This window comes from Pyxicephalus adspersus, chromosome 6, assembly GCF_032062135.1.
Source record: "Pyxicephalus adspersus chromosome 6, UCB_Pads_2.0, whole genome shotgun sequence".
In the NCBI taxonomy this organism is placed as follows: domain Eukaryota; kingdom Metazoa; phylum Chordata; class Amphibia; order Anura; family Pyxicephalidae; genus Pyxicephalus; species Pyxicephalus adspersus.
In genome coordinates, this window is record NC_092863.1 from 28,408,831 (window position 1) to 28,421,927 (window position 13,097).

At 34.0% G+C, this 13,097-nt stretch overlaps 1 protein-coding gene across 1 annotated transcript in view; it reads right to left on the bottom strand.

Annotated features, from left to right (window-relative positions):
• The window catches only part of CNTNAP4 (contactin associated protein family member 4), a 223,077-nt gene that overhangs the window by 29,583 nt on the left and 180,397 nt on the right, over positions 1 to 13,097 (bottom strand). The window contains exons 14-15 of the mRNA XM_072415021.1: positions 4,267 to 4,423; positions 2,459 to 2,586 (exon numbers count right to left, since the gene is read on the bottom strand). Coding sequence (XP_072271122.1) covers positions 2,459 to 2,586; positions 4,267 to 4,423 — 285 coding nt within the window. The remainder of the gene's footprint in view (positions 1 to 2,458; positions 2,587 to 4,266; positions 4,424 to 13,097) is intronic.

A 13,097-nucleotide genomic window follows, 5' to 3' on the forward strand; every position in this document is an offset into this window, starting at 1 on the left:
ATTTCCAATGTAAAATTATCCTATAGACCAGTGGTCCCCAACCACTGGGAAGGTGCCGGTCTGTTTCCAGTAAGTTGAGGACTACAGATGATAAGAACGCAGGTAGTGGGAGCACCAGCGGCCCTCCTTGCACTTCTCTGAAGCTAGTGACAATGTGATGACAGGTTATGGAGCTGCTAAGAATAGCAGAGCAACGTATGTAAGTCGTACATTGCTGTGCTTTCTCTGCAGCTCTGCCACCTGTCAGCTCACCAGCTCTCCTACACTGATGTGCTATTTTCAGCTTGTGTGCTGACAGGAGGCAGAGCTGCTGAGAATAGAGTAGTAGTGTAGTTGTTGTGACATATGTCCCCCCCAACACCGCAACGTCCCCGTCCCCCTGACAACTCTATCTCTTGTCCGGTATGATCACTTTCGCCACGACCCCCATCTGATCTTGTCTACTTAGTCCCCACCCTGACACCCACCGACTCTTTTTACCAACTCTCTCTCCCTCCCTAGGTTGGGCCGTGGTGCGAGAAAGGTAGATAACCACTGCTATAGACATAAGGGGTTGATTTTTTAAGGGGTTTAGGCTGTTCATTTAGAAAAGTGAATGATCGCTATGCAAAGTTAAATCAATTAGCTTAGGGGATATGGGGAAAATCCACTTTGCAAAGAATGCCCAATCTTGTGCAAAGAAATGTTAATAACAGGTTAAATCTTACCTCCTGGGAGGTTTATTTTTGTCCGAATTTATATGTCTAAAAGCAGTAAATTGCTTTTCATGAAAATTTATTGTACAGTATAATATAATAGTATGAGTATAATAAAGTTTGAAACACAAAATCATGTCAAAATAATAAATAGAATAAATTTATTTTTTTTAAATAATTTAAAAAATAACATTTAAAAAAAAATATATATAATATATATATATATATATATATATATATTATTATATTATTATATTATACTGTAAAATAAATGTTCATGAAAGACAATGTACTGCTTTTACAAATATAAATCCACTGTATTCATTCAATACAGTTATTTTTTATTAAATGCAATACAACAGAAGCCAGTTATCCCTGTGGTAACTTTTCTGACACCTCCTGCTTAAAACCCAAAAAGTCAGAAGGCTTGTGAGGCCCCGCTTTCACGGTCTGTATTCATACTGAAAATCAAGATTAAGGGAGCTGTAGCCCGTCTGCTCCATGGGAGGTTTCAGTTCCCCCTGAGCTCGCCTTAGGGACACCTGCATTACTGTTTGACAGGTGTACTGCCCCAGTCAAACTCCCCACCTTCCACTGTCCTCAGGGCGGGTCGTGCCTGGAATGCGCTGGGTGCTTGGAGCCTTGGAGCCAAAAGCCCCACCGGGTAAGTGAAAAAACTATAGGCGTAGTGGTCACAGGCGGGGGCCTCCCGCTTATCCTACACCTTTGGCCAGGCCCCGAATGGAAACGTCCGCACGCACCAACGTCAATGGGAACAGCCCGTTGATTTTTGAGATGCTGAGGACGCTGGCCCGGAGGAAGCAAGAAGATGGGGATCATGAAGGAGGGTGCCCGCGGATCATGTAAGGCTCTATTTACTATTGTTTTACATTGGTTTAGCTACCCCAAGTTTGACTCGGGGGTTACCACTCTCAGCATCTTTTCTTTACCCCGAGTGTGACTCGCTCGGCAGATTAGGTAACCAGAGCTTCACCTCATCTATGAGTGATTACTAACATTTCAGTTAGCTGTCTAAACTTCTTTAGTAAATCAAACCTTATGTGTTAAGAACTCCAACAGCCATCTTTCTTTCAACAGCCTCCAAATATAGAGAACTGTCTTAACCTTAAAGGCCTTTAATAAACCAACCCTAACTAGTGTTACAGATAACAAAGATATTGGCATCCTAAAATTATCTTTACAACAGAACGCAGACTTGGCCTAGTAGGATAAGAAATAATATCCAGCCAAATTGTGAGATCAGAAATCACCATAAAACATCCTTTTACTCCTGCCCTAACCAAATAACAGGCCAGAGGCTAGAGAATGAATCTTTTGCGAATATAAAATAGTTCCAATATTAAATGTTTTATTTGTGTATTTACCTGCTTGCCTAAAGCTCAGCTTTATAATGTATTACAAAATATAAAGAGAAAATAAATGTATTTGTTTATCTTCTGGTTCGATTGGGTGTTAACAGATACTGATTTATTGTAATTTAGAGGGAAAGATGGGCTGTATGTATGCCCAGTTGAAAAATTATCTTCTACTTATGACCAATGCTACAGAAGAGAAGGTATGGGGTAATCTTCCAATGGACTATGTTCTGAGAGATTTCTTCTCCTTTCCTGTTGTGCCTCCAGAAAGGTAAATATTTACAATGAGATGCACAGCAAAAAAGCAAACCAACCTCATATTCACACTTTCCAATTTACCACTTTCCAACCCACTTTCCAAAATAATTCCAATTTAAATATACTTACTATCTCCCCAGCAAAGCAAAGGACCAAGTTTGTAAGCAGCTTCTGAATGTGGTCTGTTTGTGTCAGTTATAACAATCTGCGTTACTGGTAAGTGATCTTTATTAGAAAGTGATCCAGTGTCATTTGACCTAAAAATAAGGTAATATTTTTAATGCAATAACTGATTAAACCAAACATAACTAGCCATGCTATGCATTTATTTTACATTATTATTCACATTTATCTTGAAGCAGAAGTCCAGGAAAATCACCAAGTACATTTGTAACTGCTTTAGTTTTTTTTTTTTGTTTTTTCTATTGCATTTTCTACATGTTCTATTGCATTTTGGAGTAAATATGTAATATTTTATGTTTTTATTTGGGGGGCATTGGATGTAACAAACATGGCTTTTGCATAGTAAAATTTTATCCCAGAAATCATCACATTCTTTTTTTTTTTTTTTAAAGAATTAGAACAGAAAATACAATTTTTCTATATGCCAATGATGGTTTGAATTAAAAAAAATAGTGTTTTTTTCTGTAGATATAGCAACTTTATTCATCAATGTGTTCCATTTATCCATTTATTACAACAATAAAATATGATTCTTAATACAAACCATGTTGAAATTTTTTAAACTAAGAAATACTAAGAGAATGATCTGCCCATGTATATGTCTGCATTTATAGGCTGAAATACCTAAATAACACTTCACTGATTTTGTCAAACAAAAATATGATACATAAACCAATACCATTTTTTTTCTTCTACCTATATTTTCAATATGTCATGGCAGAAATTGATAGGAAATTAACAATTCTGTAGTCATTCACAGTTATTCAACTAACAGGGAGGTTATACAAATCTTGTAGAAGCTAACATAGCACATGATTGAATCCTAAATCTGTATTTGCAGTTTGCCTGGTGTTCTGCCTAATAAATAAAATGTTTATGTGTTGCACACTGTTACACAGATATAAACAGTAAAATATTTTTTTTTTATCTCTCAGTAGCCTTCTGAAAGGCTTTAAAATTATGTTATATCCTTAAAAGTACAAATCAAAGGCATCACAAACACAAAATGTTATATATAATTGTCCAGGTCTTTTTTTTTTAGTTAGGATTTCAAATTTGTGTTTTTCTAATTTAGTATACTTAAGTATAAGCATAACTTGTAGATGAAGAAGGGCTAATAGGCCACCCCTTGCTGGTTCTCCAGCCATAAAGCAGATAGATCATCCAACACTGTTGAACTGCTAATACATTTTGCTTGTATCCAAATTTGTATTCCTTATATATTCATAAGGATGAGGCACTAGAACAGCCTTCCTTTGATAGTGAAAGTTTTGTAGGTTTATTCATAAATAAGATCGAGATAAGATTATCATGAAGAGACCCCCCTAGCTGTGCGTCTAGGGACCTGACTTCTAGCCTAAGCTGAAGACTATTTAGGCCAGATCTCAGGGCCGTTACCAACTAGGGCTCTGACATACAAGCCAAATCAGTTAAACTGACCTGAGCATGAAAACTGATCTGAACAAACTCTAGGGGAACCCTGGTTGAGAAACAATGCACCAGAATTTAAGGTAAAGGGAGCTCTCACCATCATGTTCCTGTACAATAGAGAAGAACAAGAGGCAAGTGAACCTTATACCCCACACAATAAAAATTAAAAAAAAATGGTAACATAGAATCAACAGATAAAAATAAAAAAAAAATGGAAAATCATTTAACATAGTCATAAGTAGGCATAATTATTGTTGAATAAGTTGAAATTTGATTTAAATAAGCATGCAAACACTATTTACAATTAGTAATATTTATATTACCATTCATTCCTGTCAGCATCACAGTTGCAGTTATATTGAGAATCAATACAGTTCCCTTCAATTCCACATGTACATTTTGCAGCATCTGCTGATGAGCCACTCCAAAAGGAATGAGTTTGGTTAGTACGTCCAATCCACCAAGTGAAGGGGAGATTACCTATAACAGTTAAACATGGAAATAAAATAAACAGATTGGCCTTAGTTAAAATAAAAGTATAGTCACAGTAAATTGGACTTTGCACCTAATAAGTAAGGTCTGAAGGTAAAATTTGCCCTCCTATCTGCATAGTGTCTATTTGTTTTTGAACCATTCCATTACACTATTATTAAGGAAAAACTTTGGGAAAAATGGAGTTTGGAATGAATTATTTTACAAATAACAATGAAATATTTGATGGTAAGTTTAGCTTAAAACCCACACCTAGGTTGTAATGAAAAAACAACTAAGTAGTCAAACCAGAGACCATAAATAGATATGGCTATGATGTTCACATGCTCTCCAGTGCTGTTCTTTATAGTTATTATTTCTATAGTTAATATGTTCTCAGTTCTTTGGGTTAACTTGCACAGTCCCATGAGTCTTTCCCTTTTCGAGGGGGCAATATAAATGGCATGATAAAGCAGAAATAAATGCTATGGGAAGTTATGAAGGCCTAGAATGGGTCTTTTAGCATAGTATCCCTAGAAATGCACCTGATTTCTAATTTCTAGTAACTACAATACTAATTTAATTCCAATGGTCCTCTACTTTCTATAGATAATTCTAAAATGTTGCAATGCAGCTTTAAAAAAGTAATGTAAACATTTACATAAATATAATCAACTTTCAAATCCTTTCAGTGAGCCTGATTTAATAAGGCTCTCCAAGACCAGTGAACCTGGGTGATCCAGCAAGCATAGAATGAATTTCTTAAAAATAATTTGCTGTTTTGTTAGCAAGTGTTTTCAATCCTGGATCCGATCCAATCCAGGTTTGCTGGATCACTCAGTTACACAGATGAAATCGTATCATGTCCAGCTTTGAAGAGCTTTAATAAATCAGGCTCGGTATGGCAAACTGGGTATGTACCATTAGCTATGTATTGAAAACTCCCATTTACTAGCCTATTACCCCATCAGTGGAGTTTCTTTATTTTTAATGTTTTAAATCTAAAGAGATTCAAAAAGATAAAAAAAAATGAGACAATAAGAATTGCAATCACATTTATTATTAAAAATATACTTTCTATCCTGTCAGTAAAGGTGATTTATAGCACAAAAACATCAGTTTCTTCAGACAAAGGAATGGGAATAGCAACACATTCTAATAAAATCTTCCTTGTGTATATATATATATATATATATAAAAATATATATTTATATATATATATATATATATATATATATATATATATATATCAAAATTGGATTTATAATAGAATACTGTAAATGCTTGTATCCAATTTGATTTTATAGGTATATAATATTTAGTATAGAGCATATCGTTTGATCTTGTGTAGACTCAGATACACTGGATTTACAACCTTTCTAGATACATTACAGATTTATTCTAAGTTAAGAGATGCTCTGCAAATAACCTAATTTTTCATTATTGTCGAATATTTTACTTTTATTAGTGGGAAAGAGCACTAAAAGCCTGCATACTCACTGAGGCATGATATTAGAACCATTTATCTTGAAGCACTCATGTCTACATTTTAAAAACTAAAGGTGGGAAAAAAATGGTAACCTAGAAGTAAGCATCTATTTCTAATAATAAATGTATAAATATAAGGAATTAGAAGTGAATTTGTAAAAAAAAACTATATATTATGATTTTAAATGCAAAATAAACTGATAGTTTTAAAGAATCGTTCAGTTAGGCCTGTATGGTGCAATCTTTGCTTTATTTTTTTTTTTTTTTTTAAACATTTGGCTTATTTAAATGCACTTAAGATGTGGTCATTCATGATGAGTAGATGAAAGTCACATTTAGGAATATGTTTTTACACTGCAGAGTAGTTGCATGGGTCATTACATTGCAGTCAAGGATAGCAATTTACCTCTTTGGCACTGAGGTTTGATTTCATAACACTGTACTATATAAAGCTTTTACATTAACCTTTTCTATGTAAAGTTCTTAACTTAATTTCTAAATCGAAAATAATCTTTTCGAAAGTAACAAAGAAGGGACATGCAGGTACATAGAGATGATTTAATGAAGGAACAAGGGGCTGTTTAATTAGTTTGCAATGTTAATACAAATTATGGTTTAGTTTTATATTTTGAAGATTGCTATAATTGAAAAGATATTACAATATTGGGAATATATACAATATTATCAGAAAAATACTTTTCCTATTTAGGATATGTTACCATAGGTCTCCCTAACAACCCCTCAAATCCTCCCACCAATTTTAGTGACAGGATTATGTTCAGGGGCTTTGTGAAAAATTAGATAGGGCTATTAAGGTACATTTTTAGCACCTGATCCTTCCTAGTAGTAGTGTTACCAAAGTATGTTGAAAAAGGTATTTCAATATCAATAGAAAGAATGTTATGTGTATATTGATAAATGATCAACAACTGATATTACAGGGAAAAATATAAAATGTAACTGTAAAAAAAATATTTTTTTTGTCTGCCTAATCCCCTAAGATAAATTAACTTGCAAAACAAGTATATATATTCAAAGGAGAAGAAGAGGAGATGAGGCATTAATATAGGGCTTAACATGCACATTTTTATTTCTGAAACAAATGCTCAGGGAATGGGCATCCCCCTGACATTAGCGCCTATGTTTGGATTGAGCCCAAGTATGGGTTATGATGTCACTGCCCATATTTAGACTTGGTTAAGATATGGGCAATGAAATCATGGAAAACTAAATCCAGAGTTCTCTAAGTATGTAAAATATGCCCAGTGTGGTCAACTCAGCCAGTGGTGACTTTGGCATTTAGGCCCTAAGGAGGGGAACCATGTAGATCCTTCATTGTTGAATGCTGAAACTGGGATGGACCCCATGGTACATATTACATTTACATTGCTGTAAATATTAGTTAAAAAAAAATATAAACGATTTTCTAAGTGTGTTATGTTAACACTTGATTTTTAACTTGGTTACAAATATTATATTATTTTTTGTTTACTCTGAAAAGAAAAAAAAAAGAAAAATAGTTCTTGTCCTTTGTAAGTCAGATGGACAAAATATTAATATCATGTCTTATAAAAACTTAAGCAAGGAAACATTATTTTACAGCTCATAAATGTGCTCCTTCTAGAAGCGTAATTATATGTGTATTGCAAGTTTAGATATGCAGGGATGAGTGTTTTGTGGGAAGTGTTTAAAATCTCAAGTACATGATAGGTAAGGTCCTATACTAACAATGTATCGCTATTCCAAAAAAACTTATTTTTAGCCTAATGTTCTCTTGAGAATGTATCTGTAAAATGACTTTGCTTGTTAGAGAATTTAAGCTTGCATATGGTAAAGTAGAAATTTTCCCAACCAACTGTTTGCAATTTTGTTACATAAAGTTGTAATTTGTAATGATGCACAACAATGGAAAATGTTATAGAATAATTAGTTATTTTAAAGACACTTTGGGCCTGGTTTAGTAAAGCTCTCCAAGGCTGGAGAGGATACACTTTCATCAGAGAAGCTGGATGATCCGGCAAACCCGGAAGGCATCTGTCCCAGAATTCATAACATTTGCTAGCAAATACGAAATGACTTTTGTAGAAATCTATTCCAGGTTTTTTGGATCACGCAGCTTCACTGATGAAAGTGTATCTTCTACAGCCTTGGAAAACTTTAATAAATCAAGCCCTTTTAAAGGTATATATGGTATTCTATTGGCAAAAATCATCCTTGGTGATTCTTAGTTTTACTAGCATGTATTCACAGAGATCAGGCATTTTGTAACTTTCAGCAAATTTAGGTGAAAACATTTTAGAGGAAGAAAAACAAATACAAATATTAAAAAATGTTTCGGGGGAACAGAAGACATAAAAAGTAGCATACAGAAGAGTCGAAGAGGAAGGGCATATGGCAATGAAAAAGAAAACTTAAAAGAGCAGATGAACCGGATCAAATGGCCTTTGCAAAGTAAAACTAGTTATCTCAAAGGAAACAATAGCTAATTATGCTTGAAATATTTATTTTAGGGAATGTTAAATGGAAACACCACTGAATTTGAAGGTGACAGTGGCAGAGTGCAAGTGGAAAAAGCAAATCATATTGAATGGGAAGAACAATTGTTAAAGATAATAATCAATGAATTTGCCCCTATAGTAGGGATCTTAACATTTGCAGATTACAGATTTTCTTGTTTGGAATACAAAACTACCAGCTGAAGAGACTAAGGCCTCATGTAGAGGAAGAAGTACAACATGTAGGAGGAAGGTGACAACAAGTGTGGATTTAGAATGCAAAAAGTAAGACCAATACATTAAATTATACCAAATAAAATAAAATGAATCTTCAAAAAAACATTTTGAACAGGTTTTTGAAATGTATCAACTTTGAAAAAAAGGTCAATATTTGAAAGGGCATAGGATTAAGTAAGGTTGGATAACACAGATTTTAGAGGCACTTCTAATTAAGAACAATAATAATTTATACAGAGCAAGTTAGGAGGAGAACCTACAATGTGTATTACCATGCATTTTCTGTTTAACCTAGCTAATAACTTGATAAGTTCAAAGAACCCAGCATCCCTGAACGAGTGTTGATAATTTGTGCTGAAAGTCAAGAAGGAAGAACAGGAAGACCAAAAAAGAGTAAGATCAGTAAAGTGGAGGGAGATCCAAGAAAGCTGGGTGTGTGGAGATGGGTATAAGAAAAAGAAATACAGCTTAGTGTACAATAAAAATAAAATAGGATATCACATTGCTAAAATAAAGATACTCTACTACCCTACTTTTGCTAAAGTTTGTAAAAATTTAGATTATAGGGGGTTGAATTTGTGCATGAGGACAGGGCACATTTAAGCTTGAACAATTAATTATACATCACTATAATTGGGGGCAGAACACTGTCCAACACCCAGCTGTATATTTTAGGCTAGATAAACTATTAAACAAAAAATGGCATCATATAAAAAAGAAATTTCTGCCAATGGTAACATTGAAAACCAATACTTTGATGTCTGTTGCTGTACATAAAATGCCTATAAACCAATTAGATGTTTTTTACCAATCTATAGGGAAATGGTACCATAGAAACATGCTCCCTCATTTGACAATGAGGAAGCACATGGGACACATGGCAGGTAATACAAAATAACATGTGAAGTGCATGTAAAATAAGAATACCACTTGGCTTCACATGCTTGAAGGAGGGACCTGCTGTGGACCAGATTTGATTATTCAAACTTTATTTGTGCATAAACATTTTGTTTTTACAGACATGTTAATTGACAATGCACCTAATTCTAATGATACAGCAATTCTCCGACCAGTTTAAAGTCCCAGGAATAGGCTGCCTAGTTCAGAAGACGTACAAAATCTTGGAAGCAGAGCTTAAAAATTTCAAACATATTTTGTAAAGTGAAAGTTATTTCCCTACCTTTGCTCAAGGCTTCAAAATCGTTATTAGGAAGTAAAATGTTTGGGTGAAAAGGAAATATTACAAACATGCTCACTGAGCAGCAGAAGAAAGTGATATGTCAGCAAATATTTGTTATATGGAACACAAGGCCTCAGAAAAAGTAAATGTCTGCAAGACTGTAGTCCTAAATGTTTCATAGGAGATGATAGGAATCATGTGCATGCTACAAAAATTTATAACACATCACATGTGGTTGCTAATTGGTAAAAGCAGCAGTGGCACAACTTAATTATCTGAAAGTATCTTTCCCCATTTTGTTTCTCCAATATATTTATGTGGATCCACTTCCTCATCCCCAGTTATAATTACAAATTAAAAAAATAATGACAATACAGCTTAAAAAAACAAAAACAAAAAAAACCTTGTCATTTTTTGATTACTACAACAGACACAATGAAACCTAATGTGTTTTGAAAGCTTACATTATGCTTTTTGTGTTATCCAACAAATGAAAATACTTTAAACCCAAACTTTCTTCTCTTAAAGATGTATAAAACATTAATACAAACACTTCTTTGGTAAAGTTTGTTTCCCTTACTCCCTGTAATTGAGACAATGTGCCAGATTTATCAAAGCTCGCCAAAACTGGAGAAGATAGACTATTATTATTATTATTATTATTAGAAAATAAGACCTAGTGTGTTTTTGGGAGCCAAAAAAAATATAAGACAGTGTCTTATTTTCGGGGAAACACGGTAGTACAAACTCCATGATGCAGAAACTCTTCAGATACTAATGCAGTCTAAATTTGTCTTTGAGTCACCCAGCCCCCCAAAAAATGATACATACTAGCTGACACCATTTTCACCCACTACCACCATGTTTTAGTTTTTAGCACTATAAAGGTGCCACATGGTTTGTCTGCAGCTGCAAAATATACAGTGTTTGCTGAAGAATGACAACTACATTATGCTTTTGCACAATATTTAGAATGTTTGGTGAACAGAGTAAATCATGCGTAATGAACGTATATCACCCAATTTTACACAGCTGAATGTGCAAGAATTTCTATTGTTTGCAACAGGGAAATCCTACATGGCCTGTTTCAGTGCTCTGGCATTGTAAAAGTGGTATGCACTGTTTAACCAATTCTCATATAAATACATTTTTATACATTTTTTATTCTCTTAATTTTGTTAACTGTATTTAACCTGTCTATATTTTGATGCTATTGTGTGAACAATTGGGGATACAGGGATGGATGGGAGGAGTTTGCAGAATATAGTGTTACAGTTTTGAAGTAATTTTGTGAAATTTGTCTACATGTTATTACTAATTTAAGACAATGAGGATTCTTGTGTCATACTAGGCCTCAACACCGGGCAGTTTCAATGTTCAGGGACAGGGCCTTTTCCCTACAATTGGTCTATCAAAAAGTATGTAGGCTTGTTGGGGGTCTTACTGGGGGATCTGGAAGGCCACTTTAATGACAACGCAACTGAATATCAGCCTCCTACAGGGGTAGTCATAAAGTACCCACTGCATATTGCCAAAATACAAATAATTTAAATAAATACACTGATTCCATAGAAAAGTTGCTTGTTAAATTAAAATAAAAATTAAGGACGTGCTAATCTAAAAATCTCTTGTAGTATTTTGTTCTGAGTATACCCTGATAGTGCTAGTAAAAACCAATGAAAGAAAGAAAAAAAGCCAGGGTATTTCTGAATGGCAGTGTATTAAAGAAAGAGAATGTTTGAAATGATGTGGTATCACAAAATTTCCAATAATTAGGATTACACATCATTACTTTTGATCAATTACAATAGAAGGTTGTACAAATCCCCCTGCTCGCTGAATTGCATGAGGGAGGGTAGTTGAGTATTGCAAAAATGTAGAACCAAACCAAAGTAAAGAGGTTGCATGGGTAAGTATAAATGTATATACAGTTAACTTGCAAATAGGGTGGCGCAATATTCAAATACATTTTTTATTTATATAAAGAGTGCATAAAAGAATTATATTCAAATAAATGTATGAGTATAAACACGCTTGGGCTGTCTATTGATGTATGGTTGAAAGCAAAAAGTTGTACTTACATTTGATGGGATAGTATTCATGTAAAAGAAGAAGTCGTATGGAATTCAGATTAGGTGTAAATGATAAAATGAGTGCTGCCGTCTGGAGAGAAGAGGTATGAGTATAAGTGATAGTGAAATATAGTGTCACAAATGGGGTATAAGATCAATATGTTGGAGGTAGTGATGGATTAAGTGTGTAAATACAATGGGAGAAGGTAAAAGAATAGAGGGGAAAAGAATTACCTTGTGTGATGGTAACCTGGAGCATCTGGGTTGTTTGGCGCGCAGCAGGGGCGCTGTGCAATAAAGACACCGTGAAAAGAGAAAGTCCACTTCTGTCTCTTTAAAGGAAGTGGCGAGGTGAAGCTGGAGGGAGGATGGGTGTTTGGAGTCCTGCTGTTCTAGTATGAAAAGGAGTAGGGAATGATGATAAGAATAGATGTAGATAGATACAGAGGAGTGAGTGTGTGGGAGGTGAAAAGTATGTGTGTTGTTCAGTATGTGTGATATTATTTACTGTTTAAAATGACCATTTTTAAATTTTATGAAATGCTCAGCCTCACATACTTAAACTGGTATAATCATTTTGAAATTAGTTCTTAATAGATATATTACTCTCTTTCTTTAGTAAGATGGAAACAGAGGCATAATAAATATTAACTGCCATGGTGTAATTAGGTATGGTGTTCTTAGTCCATCTATGAAAGACCATTTCCACCTTTGATATTAATAAAACCCCTACTATATTTCATCAGGATTATAAAATATAAAATGTTCTTGCCCAAAATCTAGTTTAAGATTCTGACTAATTGCTTTTTCTAATACTATAAATTATAAGGGATCGTTTATATGACCAAATTAATCTAACATTTTTCTAGGGAAGTTTTGCTATGCAGATGAAAATTTTGGTTATTCTACTTAGTAAAGTATATCAGCAAGTGAGCAGAAGTAATAACATAGCATTCCATCACAGATTACAGAAGAATTTCAACCAAGCCAGCAGTCATCAATAAAATTACACATCATATCTCTATGTCCTGTTTTAGTTTTGAATACCCAAACAGGATTTTTTTTTTCTTTTACATAGAAGTTAAAAAGTTATAGAGAAGTTATCTCTATGTCCTGTTATAGAGAAGTTATCTCTATGTCCTGTTTTAGTTTTGAATACCCAAACAGGATTTTTTTTTTCTTTTACATAGAAGTTAAAAAGTTATAAAGCA